Source organism: Vombatus ursinus, unplaced genomic scaffold (genome assembly GCF_900497805.2).
Source record: "Vombatus ursinus unplaced genomic scaffold, bare-nosed wombat genome assembly UNPS02011649.1, whole genome shotgun sequence".
In the NCBI taxonomy this organism is placed as follows: domain Eukaryota; kingdom Metazoa; phylum Chordata; class Mammalia; order Diprotodontia; family Vombatidae; genus Vombatus; species Vombatus ursinus.
In genome coordinates this window covers 1230837-1249754 of record NW_020951427.1, presented here as the reverse complement: position 1 = coordinate 1249754, position 18918 = coordinate 1230837, and the positions used below count along the sequence as shown (strand labels likewise).

General features: G+C 37.4%; 1 protein-coding gene across 1 annotated transcript in view; it reads left to right on the top strand.

The window, feature by feature from the left end:
- The window catches only part of CNTNAP2 (contactin associated protein like 2), a 2649987-nt gene that overhangs the window by 2332697 nt on the left and 298372 nt on the right, over window positions 1-18918 (top strand). Inside the window, exon 16 of the mRNA XM_027856858.1 lies at window positions 16268-16438. Coding sequence (XP_027712659.1) covers window positions 16268-16438 — 171 coding nt within the window. The remainder of the gene's footprint in view (window positions 1-16267; window positions 16439-18918) is intronic.

Below are 18918 nucleotides of genomic sequence, written 5' to 3'. Positions count from 1 at the left end.
GTTGTTGACTTTGTTTCTTTTGGTGATAGAGGTCACTAGACTCCCTAGCACTTATACTAAGAGATGTTAACATTCCAGGGGTCATCAGTGGCCTGTCTTTGCTTTTTTGTGGCATATATTGTTTAGCATTCAAAACATTCAACAACCATTTGGAAAGCACTTCTAGTCCACAGAGCACTTACCCTTGGGGTGATATAAAGATTCCATACAACCCAATCTATTACTTTATGGAAGTCACTCTTCTAAATGAATATGAGAAACACACAAAAAATATAATAAAGAATAATACATGGTAAGTGGTCAAGAGAGTTTTAAGTATAGTGTTTTGAGGTATCCAAGGAGAGGAAAGTGATTACTGAATGAGGAGATCAGAGAAGGCCTTGTAAAGAAAATGATGTTGGCATGGAACTCTAGAGCTTGAGGTGGAGTTTGGGAGGACATCCTAATGTGGATATAGGATTTGAAAAGTTCAAGGTATTTACATTGAATAAAGCAAACACTCCAGTTTAACTCTACTTATTAGGTACATGGAGTGGAATAGTATGAGTTAAAACTGTAAATACAAGGTAACATCAGGTTATGGAAGGCTTTTGAATAGCAATTTAAGGAGGTTGAATTTTACTGATGAGGCAAAATACTGGGTGACATAAAAGCAAAAAGAAAAATAGTCCATGTCTTCAAGCAACTTCAAAACTACTTTGGAAAAAAAAATTTAATATTCTATTTTTTCTAATTATGTGTAAAAACAATTTTAACTTTCATTTAAAAAAATTTTTTTTAGTTCCAAATTCTCTCCTTCCCTTTTGCCACCCCACCTTCCCTAAAATGGCAAGCAGTTTGATACAGTTATACCTGTGCAGTCATGCAAAATATATTTCTATACTAGCATTGTTGTAAAAGAAAACAAAGACCAACACTGCAAAAAATAAAGTAAATTAATTTCTTCTTCATTGGTGGTGAATGTTCCCTTTTCATTTTTGATGCTGATAATTTTATTTTCTTTCTGATTTTTAAATCAAATTAACCAGTGATTTAAGTGTTTTATTGTTTTTTTCATAACATCAACTTCTAGTTTTATTTATTATTTGAATAGTTTCCTTACTTTCAATTTTATTAATCCTTCCTTTGATTTTCAGGACTTCCAATTTGGTATTTAATTGGGAATTTTTTAATTTGTTCTTTTTCTAGTTTTTTTTTTTAGTTGCATGCACAATCCATTGATCTGCTCTTTCTCTATTTTATTGAGCATTTAGATATATAAATTTCCTCCTAACTACTGCTTTGGCTGCATCCCATAAATTTTGGTATGTTGTCTCATTGTTGTCATTCTCTTTAATGAAATTAATGACTGCTTCTGTGATTTGTTCTTTGACCCATTCATTCTTTAGGATTAGATTACTTAATTTCCAAATAATTTTTAATCTATCTTTACATGGTCCTTTATTGAAGATAATTTTTACTGCATTATGATCTGAAAAAGATGCATCTAATTTTTCTGCATTTGGTTATGAGGTTTTTGTGCACTAATACATGGTCAGTTTTTATGTAGGTACCACTGAGAAAAAGGTATATTCCTCTTTGTTCCCATTCAATTTTCTTCATAGGTTTATCAAATCTAACTTTTCTGAAAGCTTATTCATCTTAACTTCTTTCTTGTTTATTTTGTGGTTAGATTTATCTAGTTTGTAGAGGGGAAAGTTGAGATCCTCCACTACTATAGGTTTACTGTCCATTTCTTCCTGTAATTCATTTAACGTTTCTTGTAAGAATTTGGATGCTATATCATTTGGTGCATATCATTTGGTACTGATATTGCTTCATTGTCTATGGTGCCTTTTAGCAAGATGTTTTTTCTACTTTATCTCTTTTAATTAGACCTGTTTTTGCTTTTGCTTGTCTGGGAATATGATTGCTACCCCTGCTTTTTTTTTTTTTTTACTTCAGATAAAGCATAATAGATTCTGCTCCAGCCCCTTATTTTTGCTCTGTGTCTCTGGGAGGCTTCCCATCAGAAGTGGGACCTGAAGTTAGTTCTTTTTTTGGTTTGTTTTTTGTTTTTTTTTCTTCATGAGGCAATCAGAGGTTAAGTGACCTGCCCAGGGTCACACAGCTAGTGAGTATCATTGTGTCTAAGGCTGGATTTGAACTCAGGTCCTCCTGATTCCAGGGCCAGTGTGCCACCTACCTGCCCCTATCTGAGTTAACTCTTGAAGGAAGCTAAGGATTCTAACAAGCAGAGGTAATTAGGGAAGGTATTCTAGGCATATGTAGTACTTTGTGCAAAAGCATGAAGAAACTGGAAGAAACTGGGAAGTGAAATGACTTTCCAAAGGTCATATTTTCATGTGGCAGCAGAACAAAGCACAGTTGTTTTGATTTCCAGGGTCTTGAGCAAGTCACATTGCTTTAAAAGTTACGCAGATTGATGTGAATATGGGTTCTTCAGAGAGTAAGAACTGCTTTTGTTGGTTTTGTTTTTTTGGGGTTTTTTTGCCTTTGTTTGTATCCCCATCACTTAGCGCAGAACCTTGCACATAGTAAGAACTTTAGTGCTGGTTGATCATGTTTTTGATACTCTCATAAATCACTCTGGTATCTTTGCCAAGAATACCCCAAATGGGGTCACAAAGAGTCAGATGCAACTAAAATAACTGAAAACAGCTGAACCCGAAAACTCCAATATATTCAATCCTCCATTTATGATTATTGCTGCTATTTTTATTAAGTTTAACTTTGAACTCTGAAATACATAGCTTGGTTTAGGAATGACTAATATTAGTGATTAGGGTATTTTGTTAAGGTTTTAGGGAGGCAATTTAAAAAGGTCACCATGCGAATTTGAGTCTATTTGTAGAGAGCCCTTCATCAATCAAAAGAAATTACTTCCTTCCTTAAACATTTTTTTGGCAGTCAGGTTAAGTAATAACAGTTTTGTTCATCTTGAAAGACTGGTTTTATGGAATAGGCTAAACTCACAGACCCATGCCAGACAAACTCCTCCCACCAGAGCTGGATCCTTTGCTATTTTAAGTCCCTAATTCCAGGCACACAAAATGAAACAAAATTAGCATCATATTTCACAGTTGTTTCCAAACCCCCTTTTAAAGAACATGTAATAAGGCACATGATCAATTTTAAACTATTTTAACCATTTCATCTTAAGCTGGCTAGAAGAAGCAGTAGCAGAGTTCAATGTGGGTACTTATTGAGATTCTATATGAAATGTGGAAAATATCCTGTCTGCCCAAACTGGACAAAACATTATAAATGTTATACACTTAGACCCTTACCTCTGATGAATCCTTGTTGTTGGTTCTTCTGCTAGACCTTGCTCTGCCACCACATACTGTAGACTGGGGTTCTTCACCTGGGGTCCACAGATTCATAAGGAGTCCATGGATAAATTTCAAGACTGCCACAAATTTGCATAGGAAAGAAATTACATTTTATTTTCATCAACTTTTGATTTCCTTTATGTTTTATTTTTATTTTATATGTATTTTATTTTGTATATTTAAAAACATTGTTTTGAGAAGGGCTTCCATAGGTTTCACCAGCCTGCCAAAGGGATTTGTGACACAGAAAAGCTTTTGAAGCCCTCCTGTACACTAAACCTAAAGAGTGGTAACTGAGACACTTACATCTTTGAATCCACATGCAAATTTATCCTGCATGTTTTCAAAGAAGCACAATTTTATCAGTGTGGTGCTCTCTCCTGTCCTTCAGTCTGAAACCCTTCCAGTGACTTTGTGAACTGATATGACCAAAATATACTTGACCATTTGGTGGCCAGTCCATTGGTCTTGATACTATCTGAGATTACCAAGGCTGGTGTTAGGATATAGGCCATTTGGAGGCCCATTTTCAAAGCCAGCTTGAAAGGACCAGTCAGAACTTCCACTCTGGAAACATAGCCTTCTGGGACTCAGGGCCAGTCCTACCCAAAAAGAAAGCATCAGAATAAGACCTTAGTGAAAGATAAGATGTCAGTCATGTTTATTATTTAAGGGTTGCCGAGATGTGGATCACTTGTTTTAGTTAGCATTGATGTTTGCTATTGGGGTCGCAGTTTGCCCACTGTAAGTAAATTATAAACTCCTTGAGGACAGGGAATGTTTTTCATTTTTCCTTTATCTCCCTGGTGCTTAATGCATACTTTCCATGTACATAAGCCTTCAGCAAACTATGGTTGGGTTGTATTTGAGTAGCTAATCCCTGAAAAATCATATTAACTTCTTGAATCAGTCTTTCATATAAAACTAGACTTAAAGATGTACAAAACAACTGTTAATAGGGGGAAATTAAATTAAGAAAGCAATTTCTTTATAAATGAAGGACTTCCACAAATAGACGCAGATAAGTAGGCAAACAATACCTGGTCTATTGTTATATCTAGCATATAGGCTATGATATCCAATAGGATAACACCAAGAATATTGGCATTTCTAAATTTTAATGGTCCTCTTCAAATCTGGCATATGTATTCAAAAAGTTAGCCTTTTTGAAGTGTGATCTTTTGTTCAAATATGTATATCTATAGCTTGACTTCTCTATAACCCTGAAGTAAATTGTTTTCCCACTATAAAAGTCCAGTTTTTCCAGTGGCAGGAATCACATTTCAGATCATACACTTTGCCAAGCCAAGTCCAATAGATATTGTTTAGCACTAGCTAAAAAAAAAGGTGAAAAGAAAGTTTTGAGGGAAAGTTTGATATGTGGCTAGGGACAGGGAAGATTAGATTAAAAAGAAGCCAACAGTAGAAGTGTAGAATTGTGTTATCTACTTAGAAGCAGTTGAAATTTAGAAATCAGAGAATGGTACAGCCTTCTGCCAAAATCTGGACCAATGAAAACTAGTATGACTTATGTCTCAGGAGCAGACCTAGAATGCTGTCCTGTCCTAACCAAGACAGGCAATCGGAAGACCCAGATAGAAGGGGCCAGATTATTTAGTGACCAGGAGAGCTTGGAGAGATTTCTAGCTTGGACTACAGATAGAAATGGAATAATACCAGAGAAAAGGACATAGTCTAGGTCTAGGATATCAAGATAGGGATAGACCTTGATATGGAATTTACTTGCCCCAAGTGTCTGGACAGATCTAGAACTGATGTTCTGGATGAAGCTAAGATTCTAAGTTGAAGCTAGATTCTGAATTGGCAGTCTATGCTTATAGTTGCCTATACTATGTGCCTTGATAAACTCTTGTATTTGTAGTGAAGAACTTTTGTGCACTCTAGACACCTGATCTGAGAATGTATTGAAAAAAAATGTCTTGCTGCTTAAGAGTTGTACAGCCAAACAAGTTAAAGAAGGGTGGACTACATTCTTCAGATGGTCACCTTGAAGAAGTAACTCCTCAGTTCCTTGATGATAAGATGGTAGCAAAGCAAACTTTTGAAGTCTAGTTTATTATGACAAAACATGCCAATGTTATCCTGACCAAAAGGCTCTTCCTTCCATTGCAATTATTTTTTACATCCATCCAGTTGCTTAAGGATTTTATTTTGTTTTGTTTTTCCCCCTTTAGACTATGTCCTTTAGACCATGCCCATTCCCCTTTGCTTTATGCTTCCTTCATTGTGGATCTTAGGCACATCCCATGTTCAATCAACCATTGAGAAAGACAAAAAGCTATTTTCACATAGCATGAGATCATCTTGGGGAATGAATAATGTGCCAGTAATATATTATAACAGTATAGCTTCTTAATTGAATCTAAGTGAACTTTTCTTACCACATAGATCTGATTTGCTGCAGTTCCATTTTCTCTAAGTTTGACAATCACACCCTGTTCCAGACAGACAGATAGATAGAGATATATAGAGATGGATTTATATACACATGGATATATGTATATGTATATATATGTGTGTATATGTCCATATATACAAATATAAATATATATACCTACACATTTATACACACATGCACACACAGGCACACTTTCTGAATTGCTGAATTTCAAGTATGATGATTTGGTTTGAATTAAAACTAAATTTTTTTTCTTTACAGCAAACTCAGGCCTGCTCAGGCAGTTCCCTTGACCTCTCTGTCAGAACTCCCCTCACTAAGCCTTCCTCAGCCTAGAAAAAACCCCTACATTAACTGCCTGAGTACATGAAGTCCTGCAGCCCTTCCTTACCAGTCTCTTTCTAGTCAGCTCTTAGACTCTTTTCTGGCTGCTTAGTGAAGCCCTGAAATCTGGATCAGATCATCCTGCTTTCTGCTTTCTCTTAGTATCTAGCACTCTCTATAGCTATGCCCTGCCCTGGCCCAAGTTTGGATGGAATAATCTTTCATCTATAGGAAACTAGCATTTGTAAAATAGTACACAGTATGGTATGGGGTGAGGCAAAAAAGTAGAGGCTTCTCTCTTTCTCCCCCTCCTCACTCTTCTTCCCCCTCTTTTTCCCCCTCCTCCTCTCCCTCTCCCTCTCCTTCCCCTTGCCCTTCCCTGTCTGTCTGTCTGTCTGTCTGTCTGTCTGTCTGTCTCTCTCTCTCTCTCTCTCTCTCTCTCTCTCTCCCTCCCTGCCACATATGTCCCTGTCTACATACATATACACATACACACACATATATATAAATATATATATATAATATACGTAAAATATATACATATATGTGTGTTTTTTGACCTTCCTTTCTTAAAGAATTTTAGATTTAAAAATAGGGCCTCAGGTTTCTCTCCCATGAAGCCATCCTGAATTTCCCATTTGTTAGAGATCTCTCCATCTTATAATTTCCATGTACTGTATGTGTGTATGTACATCTTGTGTTCTCCCAGTGAGTAAACCCCTATTTCACATTTGCATTTGTATCTCGAGCATCTAGTGCAGTGCTTTGAAAATTGTGGATACCTAATAAATGTTGGCTGAATTCACTTATTGAATTTTCAATCTGGAAAATTATTTGAGTCATTAAAACGATACATATTATAAGATTCTTCTACTAATTCCCAACTTTTATCTTTAATTCACATTATATAGTGCCATCTGTATCAAGAAAAAAATCTGGAGAAACTAACAGGAAGAAGATTCCTGGCATGGGAGACAGCTAGAAAACAGAGGGAGAGAGAGAGAGAGAGAGAGAGAGAGGGAGGGAGAGAGAGAGTTAAAAAGTAGAGTGTCCTGTGCAAGGAGCACCAAGGAGACCAGTTTCACTGGATTGTAGAAGAGTAAGATATAAGAAAATTGGACTGACAGGAAGGTGCTAGATTGTGAGGTAACAGGGAGCCACTGTAGTTGAATGGGGATGGATGGTACCATGGGCAAACTTGTGCTTTAGAAAGATCACTTTAATAGCTGGGTGGAGGATGGACAGGAATGAAGAGAGACTTGAAGCAAAGAGACCAACCATAAGGCTATTGTGATAAGCAATGCACAAGGTGAGGAAGGCCTACATCAGATTAATGGCAGTATGTCTAAGAGAGAAGGGGACATGGAAGAGAAATGCTGAGAAGGTGGAATCATCAGGGCTTGGCAACAGATTAAATATGGAAGGATGAGAGAGAGTGAGGAGGCAAAGATGACTTTCAGGTTGTGGGTCTTGGTGACTGGGAAGATGGTAACAATATCAACAAGAATAGCAAAATTCAGAAGAGGGGAGGGTTTAGGGGGAAGGAAAATGAGATCAGTTTGGGACCTGTTAAATTTAAGATGTCTATGAGACATCCAGTTGGAAATGTCCAGTAGGTAATTGGAGATGCAAGAATATAGATCAGTAGAGAAGACAAGGCTGCATAAATGGACTGGACAATCATCAAAATGGACATAATAATTGATTCCATGGGAGCTAATGAGATCATCAAGTGAAGTAGTATGGAGGGATTAAAGGGCCCTCTCTTGTTAGTGAGCATGATCTTGATAAAGATCCAGCAAAGGACAGAGAGGAGTGGTCAAGCAAGTAGAAGTAAAACAAGAAGAGAATAGTGTTAAAAAAAAAAAACTAGAGAGAAGAGAGTATGCAAGAGAAGAAGGTGATCATCAGTGTCACAGTCCAAAGTCAAGAAGAATAAAAATTGAGAAGAGACCATTAGATTTGACAATTAAGGGATTATCAGTCCCTTGAGAGAGGGCAGGTTTCATTGAATTATGAGACCAGAAGTCTGACTACAAAGAGTTAAGAAGAGAGTGAAAAGAAAGTAAGAACAGCTAGTATTGATGGCCTTTTCAAGGAGTTTAGCCACAAAAGGGAGGAAAACATAAGATATGTTTGAAATGCCAGAAAAAGTACAAAAAATACAAACAATAACAACTAAAGCACAAATATGACTGATCAAAGCCTTTAACATCAAACCCAATATCTCCACACCTCAGCTGCATATATTAAGTTTAATAATAATTCATAGCAATGATTCAGGGGCAGCTAGGTGGGGCAGTAGATAGAGCACTGGCCCTGGAATCAGAAGGACCTGAGTCCAAATCCAGTCTCAGACACTTGACACTTACTAGCTGTGTGACTCTGGGCAAGTCACTTAACCCCATTGCCTAGCCAAAAATAATAATAATAATAAAATTTTAAAAGTAGTAATAATTCATATTATGGCTGACTAGTACTACTATATGATACCAAGGACAGTTCCTATGATAGCCTGCAGTGATTCAGAATAGTGTCTCTGTCTCTCTGTCTCTCTGTCTGTCTCTCCATATATGTATGTATGTATATGCCTATGTATGTATATATGTGTGTGTATGTATACATATATATATATAATTTAATCATTTCTGATGGCTCCAGAATACTTTACATTTATGTGCCATAAATTTTTTATCCATTTCTCATCAGGTAGGCAGTGCCTTAGTTTCCTTTTTTTCTCCTATGAAAAGGTTTATATAATTTTTTTTTACATATGGGTCTTTTTCTGCTTTCTTTAATCTCTTTGGAATATATGCCTAAGAAATGCTTTGAAAATGTTAAAGCATTATCAAAATGAGTTATTATTACTTATAGACATTTATATATTTCTTTAGTGTGTTTATTTTGTGGTTCATTTAATATCAAAACTTATACTAAAATCTTTAGAAGTCATTTTAATTAGTAGTATTGACCTTCAAATTTAATATGAAATCCACAGTTTGTGCTTTCATTGATCATTTGTTGGATTTATATCGTGTCTTTCCTTCAAGTGGCCCAATGTGTTTATCAGCATTGACTGCTAACAGTGTGTTCTTCATTCCTGAGCCACATATGTGTGTATAATTCAAATCCATACACATGCACACAACACACACACACACATACACACACACACTCATACACATACACACACACGCACATGCACATGGACACCCACTTTGATATATAAAAATGCAGTTGTAAAAGTAATAGGGATGGAGTACTGGTGTGGGATCAAGGAAGACCTGGGCTTGAATCTCCTCCCTGACACTGAGTACCTAGGGGACCTTGGTCAAGTCCCCTTCAGACACTCTTCTGTCTAGTCAAACCATGCTTCTTGACATTGCTTGTACACAATATCCCGTCTCTAAACTCTGTGTGTTGTATAGGCTGTCCTCCCGCTCCTGAAAATCCCTTCCTCTTCACCTTTGCCTCTTACAATAATTTGCTGCCTTCAAAGGTCAGCTCAAAGAACACATTCTTCTTAAGGTTCTTCCTGCCTCCCCAGTTCTACTGCCTCCTGCCACCCCAATTACGATGTGCTTATTTGGATTCACCTGGCATATACTAATATTAGCATATCCTGTTGATAGAATCCTTGATAGAATGCAGGTTCCTTAAGGATAGGAATTGTATATCCCTAGGGACTAGCACAGTATGTATGTAACACGAAGTATGTGCTTAATAAATGTTTACTGATTGATTAATTGATTTGACTTTATTCCTTTTTGCCCCAGACAATTTCTTGTGACCTCTCTGCTAAATCATAAATGATTGGTATCTGAGCCAGTGCAGGGAATTTCCACACAAGGAGTTTCCCATGCTGATGTTGACAAAAATCATCATTATTTCCCATATACATGGGGTCAGTCTATGGGCCCACCACTAAACATGTTACTTTTCTAGTACATTATTAATAAAGAATTTACCAATTCATCTAGAACAGTGGTAGGAAACTTGCAACCCTAAGGCCACATGTGGCCCTCTAGGTCCTCAAGTGTGGTCCTTTGACTGAATTCAAACTTCACAGAACAAATCCCCTTAATAAAAGAATTTGTATGGTCACAGCTTAGAAAGTGTCTGAGGCCAGATTTGAACTCAGGACAATGAGCTTTCATGTAATCATGCAATAACTACCAAACAGAATCATTTTGGACAAGAAACACGAGAAAAAGCCAAATTGTGATTTGATGTCCGAGGAAGAAACAATCATTTCATAGAGATCACTGACTGTGAATTAGGTTTTAGTGAGAAAGCTGCCTATTGGCAGCTATGCCCCTATGGGGCATAGACTCATAGGCTTATAGGTCTAGAACTGGAACAGATTTCAGAGTCTACCTAGTACATTTTACAGGAGAAGAAACTGATGCACAGAGAGGTCAAATGACTTGGCTGAGGTCACCCAAACAGTACAACAGGATGTAGTATTTTACTCCAGAACCCCAGTTCTTTCCCCTTTACTCCCCTGCTCCAGCCAGATGTTCCTACCTATATCTATTAGCAGACTCCTGCTTTTCCACCCTCAGAAACCAGTCATAGCATAAAAAGGTAAACAGGAAAGGGAATCATAAGGGATTTAATAAGGTTAAACTGTTTACATTCCTACATGGAAAGATGATATTTGTAACTCATAAGACCTTTCTCATTATTAGGGTAGTTAGAAGAAGTATATATAGAAAGAGGGTATAAGTGTGAGTTGAATATGAAGGGATAATATCTAAAAAATAAAATTAAGGGATAGGAGATGAATGTATTAGGAGAAAGAGAAAGGAAGAGGCAGAATGGGGTAAATTATCTCACATTAAAGAGGCAAGAAAATGCTTTTACAATGGAGGGTGAGAGGTGGGAGATGAGGAGTAGTGAGTGAACCTTATTCTCATCAGAATTGGCTCAAAGAGGGAATAATACACGCACTCAATTAGGTATAGAAATCAATCTTACCCTACAGGAAAGCAGGAGGGAAAGGGATAAAAAGAAGGGGGGGTGGTGATAGAAGAGAGGGCAGATTGGAGGAGAGAGTAGTCAAAAGGAAAATGCTTTTGAGGAGGAACAGGGTGAAAGAAGAGAGAATAGAATAAATGGGGGGAATAGGACGGAGGGAAATACAGTTAGCAATAGTAACTGAAAAAAATTTTGAAGCAAGTTTCTCTTAGAAAGGCCTCATTTCTCAAACATATAGAGAACTGAGTCAAATTTATAGAAATAAGAGCCATTTCCTGATTGGTAAATGATAAAAAGATAGGATCAGTTTTCAGATGAAGTAATCAAAGCTATCTATAGCCATATGAAAAAATACTCTAACTTACTATTGATTAGAGAAATGCAAATTAAAATAATTCTCAGGTACAACCTCATACCTATTAGATTGGCTAATAGGACAGAAAAAGTAAATGGAAAATGTTGGAGGGGATGTGGAAAAAATGAGACATTAATGCACTTTTGCTGGAGTTGTGAACTGATTCAACCATTCTGCAGAGCAGTTTGGAACTATACCCAAAGGGCTACAAAACCATACATACCCTTTGACCTAGCAATACCACTACTGATTTACCCAACTTGAACTGGCCAGCTGGGTCCCTATTCAGGCAGCTCAAACTACTTATAGGTTATGGACACATGTATGGACCATAGGTCCTCAAAGAGGACCATGACAACAGGGAGATGATGACATGACACGCAATTTAGTGGGGGAATGAGGGAGGGCTATTCATAGTTACCAGACTCACTTTCTCCTCCAGTGTCATCTGAGTACAGTGGCCCAATAACAATCAGGATGGCTGGAGATGGCCCAGGATGCAGTGGGAGACCTTAGCCATTTGCCAGTCCTCTTCCCTCTGCTTCCTTGCTCTCCCCAACCCTCTCTTATCCTTCCCTCTCCTCCCCTCTCCTCTCCTATTACCTGAGAGTGTTCTGCCCAAAGTAAGAGAATTTTTGATGGCCGAAAGCTACATAGTTAACTTGGGGTTTACTGGCTAGATTTCTCTCAAAGACCAAGACTTAAGCCGAATTCACTCTGGATCTTGTGGATTGGACAATAGGTCCCAAGCACCACTTAATGGTTATTTTGGGGTCCTCCTGGCTCAGAGTGAATGCAAATAGAAATTGTTTCTCTTTTGGCCAGCAACCCTGAGGGTCTTCCCCTCCTAGTTTGATTTTTTTTAATTAAAGGGGCCATCCCTTGATTCACATGAAATATACTGTGTACAAAGTAACAGCGGTATTGTAAGATGATCAACTGTGAATGATGTAGTTATTCTCAGCAATACAACAATCCAAGACAACTCTGAAGGATTTATGATGAAAAATGCTGTTCATCCCCAGAGAAAGAACTGATGGTGTCTGAATACAGATTGAAGCATACTTTTTTTTTTAACTTTATTTTTCTTGAGTTTTTTTGTCTGTGTTTTCTTTCACAACATGAGAATTATGATGCTTGCCTTCTCGGTGAGGAGGTGAGGAGGGAGGAAGGGAGAAAATTCGGAACTCAAAGTTTTAAAAATGAATTTTAAAAATTGTTCTTACATGTTACTGAGGAAGAGTAAAAATAAAATACTTAAAAAGTAAATGAAAAAGAAACCAGTCATACATAGCACTAAGAAGGAAACATTTAACATTTAAAACTAAAAGAGACATTCAAAGCCATCCGGGCTATCTCTCTTATTTTATAGATGAATAAACCAGATCCCAGGGAGGATCAGTGATTTCTCCAAGATCACAGAGCTAGTAAATTGGAACCCCTGTACCATAAGGTAGTAAATTAAGTATCTGGGCCATTCTTGGTGCTGGTGCCCTGTGCCTGTTATTCATTTTATTTTCTTAAATTTTTTAGTAGACTTAAAGTTAGAAGAACATGTGCTTTTCTAATATGTAACCCAGCTGTACAAATAAAAAATGCATACCAATAATGTACACAGACAGTAATGTAAATGAAATCATGGAGAATGAAAATGGCAGAGCTGGTCAAGACACTCTCCAGGACTCAGCAGCCTTCACATTTATTAATATTTATTGAGCAACTATAATATTCAGATCATCATAAAACAGGGTGACATGCAAAGCCACAAGTGCTGTCTATCCTTATTCAGAGAAACTGTACATACCTGAAAGGAATAGTTATCCTGTTTACTTGGAGGGTTTTGTGAAGGGCAGGAAGGGTATTTTCTTCTTTCTTCCACCCATGGACCAAATAAACAAGGGGCTATAGGGAACAAAAACAAACCTATCTTAATATGGCATCCAAATCTCCCCCCCGGCCTCCCAGCAGGCAAATGGACACAGCCAGTCTCTGCCTTGAAAAGGCTTCCATTTTCTGGGTTTCTGCACTTTTTTCAATCTGCCATATCTACACCTTGCTTTTCAAGGCGGTGGGGGGGGAAGTGCTAAAATATTGATCCCTACTTATAAAACTCATCTGTTATCTTCTTTCTTCTAGTATCTTTAATCATTTTTAGTAATTTAGGCTCCTAAAGAGAATGCTGTTTAAAAAAAAAACTATTACAAGATTACTAATCTGTTTGCATGCTGTATCTGTCCACCTGCGTACTCTACTCCAGTTGAATATAAGTTGCTTGAGAGCAAGACTTCTTTCTCATTTTGTCTTTTTGTGCTTGGCAAATGGCACAATGCCTTTGGTGCAGTATAAACTCAGTAAATGCTTATTGGATCAAGTTGGGAAGAAGATAGAGTCTGTTCCTCAGTCTACGTTTTCTAAATATTGTTTATATAAATTATTTAATTTATAGACTGTTTCTGAGAAAATATGGAATGTTGCTAGGACTCTGAAGGGTCCTATGCCACCTATTGAGAAGGCAATATATACAATACCCATGGCTATACATATGAAAGATAACATTCATTAGGAAATTTGATTCATGATGATGATATGGTATAATGGAAGGAATGAGGAGGCTAAGGTTCTAATACCAGGGCTGCCACTCTATAAACTTAGGTGTAACATAAGAAATCAGATCATTTTAGGTCTATAACTAGAAGAGACATTCTAATTCAGCTTACTCACTTTACAGATGAAGAAACTAAAGCATAATAATTTACCCAAAGTCACACAGGTGTCAAAAGAAGAATTTGAAACCAGGGAATCGAGTGTTCTTACCACTGTACTACATTACCTCTTATTTACTTTGCCATTCTGAACCTCAGTTTCTTCATTTATAAATTTTAAGTAATAATACTTGTATGACTTAACCCAGTGTTGTCTTAACAATTATAATAAATGTATTTCATAAGAGTAAAAATTGATATGTCAACTGTTATTGTCATGTGACTCACTTCACATCCCAGTTCTCTGAGATGTTAAATGAGCAGATTAGACTAAATGGTACCACATCAGGCTGGAAAAGTTGGCTGTCCTTGCTGGGGCATACCAAAGGACCTGATTTATATAGTTTTGGTTAGGTTGGGCAGTATCAAGGAATGTAGGAATTAGTCAGTCTTGACAAGGGTTGTGGTAGGTACAAGACACAGAGGTTGAGATGTCCAAAGCAGTAGATCAGAAAGACATCAGAATGAAGGAGTTCTGTGCTTGGGTAGATCATTGAGACAGATTATTGTGACAAAGGCTAGCATCTAACTATGGTCTTGTATCCTTGAATATTAAGAGTATTGAGGTTGTCTTTGGTCTCTAGATGGAATTTTTTGGTTTTGTTGTTCTTGTTATTGTTATCATCATCATCATTACCATCATCATTTTTAGCTAGCAAAGCATTTTATTTATATTATCACCTTTGATCCTCATTTGAACCCTGTGAAGTAGGTACTACTACCCAATCTTACAGATGAAAAAACCAAGACCCAGAGAAGTTTACCTTACCCAGGATCACTTAGTTCATAAGATTCTGAGACACAATTTGAATTCAAGTCTTCCTGACTCCAAATCTAGTACTCCAGTCTGCTGGGCAGACCCCACCAAATTATGATGGGCTTAATTCTTCTGAGGTCCAAACTTTTTTTTTGGTGAGGCAATCAGCATTAAGTGACTTGCCCAGTGTCACATAGCTAATAAGTGTCAAGTGTCTGAGGCCAGATTTAAACTCAGGTCTTCCTGACTCCGGGGCTGGTGCTTTATCCACTGTACCACTTAGCTGCCCATGGGGTCCAAACATTTAATCCTCAGCATCCCTCAAGCAATTTCTATGTCTACTTTCAATGAGAGGTTCTCATTGTCTAATATGAATTAGGGTACCCTAGAGCATACATGTGTCCAGAGGTCTAGTCATTGGTATCCCTGTCCTCTTATTCATCATACAGTTAGTCCTCTAGAAACCCTACCACTCCTAAAGCAAAGATAAGAGCTGAGCAATGTGGTACCTGCCCTCTAAAGGCCCTTCCAACTCTAAAATTGTATTTGTTCATGATATAATAGCCAGTAATATTTTCCATTACTGACAGCTTTACTTAGCAAGTTTTTCAATGTTTCTCTGATGGACTTGGTCATTTCATCCTGCCACCAATTCAATAGCAGTTATAACTGAGATTACTCAGTGCTTGAGGAATGTCTCTGGGGACAAAAACAAACAAGAGTGGTGATACAGGAAATATTTGAAATATTTTACAAGAAATATTTTTACATGAATAGAATTCATTTTAAGACAAACCTTTCACATCATGCATATGTAATGAATTAAAAAAATATGGCTTAGGTATGGATAGAAACTGTAAAAGAAAGCTATTAGCAATTGATGTGGGCAGACAGTGCACTCTTTGGAGGAAACATGCAGAGGAAACTTACTCTATAAATATAACAAATAATCAATAATGGTACAAATCGCAGATTTTGTATGGAATTTGAAGGCTTACCCTTCTGATTAAAATGACTTCTAAAGATTTCAGTGTGTAGTTTTGGTATTGATCAGACCCCAAGAGGTGCAAATTCAACAAAGGATTTTGCCCTGAAAAAGTATGTTGAAAGCCAACTATCACTCTTTCGTAAAACATTTGTCACTTTCCCTTTAGAAAGTCAAAACTGTGTTTGCTTGTGAGATTTGGCATCATCATTGTTAAGAAAGATGAAGTAAAACATGGGCTTCTTACTAATAGAGAAGATTTACTGGAGCTCCACAAATGTGCACTACTTAGGTTCTGGCTCTGTATAGCCTCTAAATTAAATATATTGTCTTTTTCTTTCCTTCCATAGGGAACTATTGGAATGCTGCCTCATTCTTTACACCATCATCCTACCTTTACTTCTCCACTTTCCAAGGGGAAACAAGTGCTGACATCTCTTTCTACTTCAAAACTTCAGCTGCTGATGGAGTGTTTCTGGAGAATCTGGGGAATACAGATTTCATCAAACTTGAGCTGAAATGTGAGTTTATTCTGTCCAGAACCCCAATTAATAACCATGGGGACCAGTGTTGGTTGGGGGGATGCCATCATTCTGGTTCTGTGCTTATAGAAAACTTGAATATATAATTATTTTCAATCTCTGTTGAAACTCAAGTGATATTGAGGTCAAAGTGATTTAGCCAGATTAAGCTAAAGTTAAGAAGTGGCATAACAGTGTAGATAGATTTAAAAAAGGCTTGAGTTCAAGTACCATCTCTGCCACATGTTAGCTGTGTGGCTAAGAGAAAGTCATTTAACCTCTTAGTGCTAAAGTAAATCTCTAAGACCATAGTGATCGATGAGGAAACTGAGGCTCAAGAAGGATAAAATATTTGCCTGATGTCACAACAGGTACCAAGTATCCAAGGTAGGATTTGAACCCAGGTCCTTTCACTCTAGAATCAGCTCTTTCTTCTGTGCCACACTGCCTCTCAATCAGCAGCAGTGGAGGGAGTTTTCCCACAAGTTCCTTGTGCTGTAAGCTTACAGATCTGGACCAAAATCCAATCTCCAGTGTGGCACTAATAGAATAAAGATTTGATGGAAAATTAATGTTTTCTGCTGTACTGTTTTGGTGAGTCCCAAGTCTGTCTGGATGCTTCTGGATATCTGGAAGTATCTTGATATTGAGTCATTTCTGTAGAATCACACAATCACATTTATTTCTCAAAACCCTCCATATTCAGAGGAAATGTGATGGTCCCTTTTGCTTCTGAAATAAACTACAAAATCCTCAGATTGATATTCAAAATCCTTCACAGGTTAGTTGCCACTATCATTTCATGCTCCCCTTTGTTGTTGTTGTCGTTATTGTTCAGTTGTTTCAGTCATGTCCAACTCTTCATGACCCCATTTGGGGTTTTCTTGGCAAACATACTGGAGTAGTTTGTTATTTCCTTTCCCAGCTCATTTTACAAATAAGGAACTGAGGCAAAGAGGGTTAAGGCACTTACCCCAGGTCACACAGTGAGTTAAGTGTTTGAGACCAGATTTGAACTCAAAAAGAAAAGTCTTCCTGACTCCAGACCCAGAGCTCTATCCACTGTGCTGCCTGGCTGCCCCATTTACAATCTCCATTCCAGTCAAATTGGAATCCTATCTATTGTGCATACACTACATTCTATTCTCCTTCTTCCATTCCTTTTGATCCTCTATCTCTGGAAGGTAGCCCTTTCTCAACTCTACTTTACCAATGAAAATCCCCTTTTTTCAAAACACAGTTAGAGAGTGTAGTAGATAGAATCCTGGGCCTAGGGTGAGGAACCCTTCCTCAGACACTAGCTATATAATCCTGGGCAGGTCATTTAACCTCTATCTGCCTCAGTTTCCTCATCTATAAAATGATAATGATAATAGCGCCAACCTCCCAGAGTTGTCATGAGAATAAAATTATACATGTAAAGCATTTTAGGAAACTTAAAAGTACTGTATAAATGCCAGCTGTAATTATTATTATTATTATTATTATTATTATTTATTATTACTAAACAACTTCAGTTTCACCTCCTCTATGAAATCGCTCCTGATTCCCTCAATCGTTAGCACTTTCTCCCTCTTTAAATCACCTTGCATTATATTGTATAGGGCTTGTATCTAACATTGTGCACTAATAAAAGCACTGAACTTGGAGTCACAGGACCTGAGTTTCAATCCCACTTGTGCTACTTAATATCTGTATGATGTTGAACAAGTCCCTAACAACTCTCAGGACCAGAATTTCTTCATCTGTGAAATGAGAGGTTTGACCAGATGGTATACCTGATCTTCCCAACTCTCAGTTTTTGCTCCTCTGTGTCCACCACCACTACCACTACCATCACAATCACCATCTCAATGGAAAGTAAACCACTTGAGAATGAGGACTTCTTGCTTTTTTGTTTTTGAATCTCTAGGCCCCAGCACAATTTGTTGCCCATAGCAGGCATTTGGTGTTTGTTGAATTGCTGCATGAGTTGAGGCATGAATTATTGAATTCACTTAAAGCCAACTGCAAAGCTATCAAAATGGAAGTTAAAGGGGGAAAGGGAAGCATTGAAGAAATGAAACTCAAGCACTGAAAGTGAGATGTCAGAGAAGATTTTGGAGAGAAATTGGGGAAAGACAATAGAAGAACAGGAAGAAAAGTAATTTAAAGGACATTTTGGAAGTTACTGGAAAACAGAGCATGGCTGATTAAATAGTTTCAGATCAATCCTTTTTTATGGTTTTCACCAACAGAATATATACTTTTGCTAAAATAAGTAATTTTCAAATGTCTCAGTGAAATGACTTTGAAATTAATCAAGTCAAAGGGATGGGGATAGAGACTAGAGATGGTACTGTGATTTCATTGATAAAGAGAACTTCCAGGTAGAGGAAACTTTCTACCAGTGCAGGTCAATCCTTTGTCTGTAAATTATAATCTTTGAGAGCTGACTAGAATACTTAGTAGTCAAAGCCAGCCAGGATGCCAGAGACAGG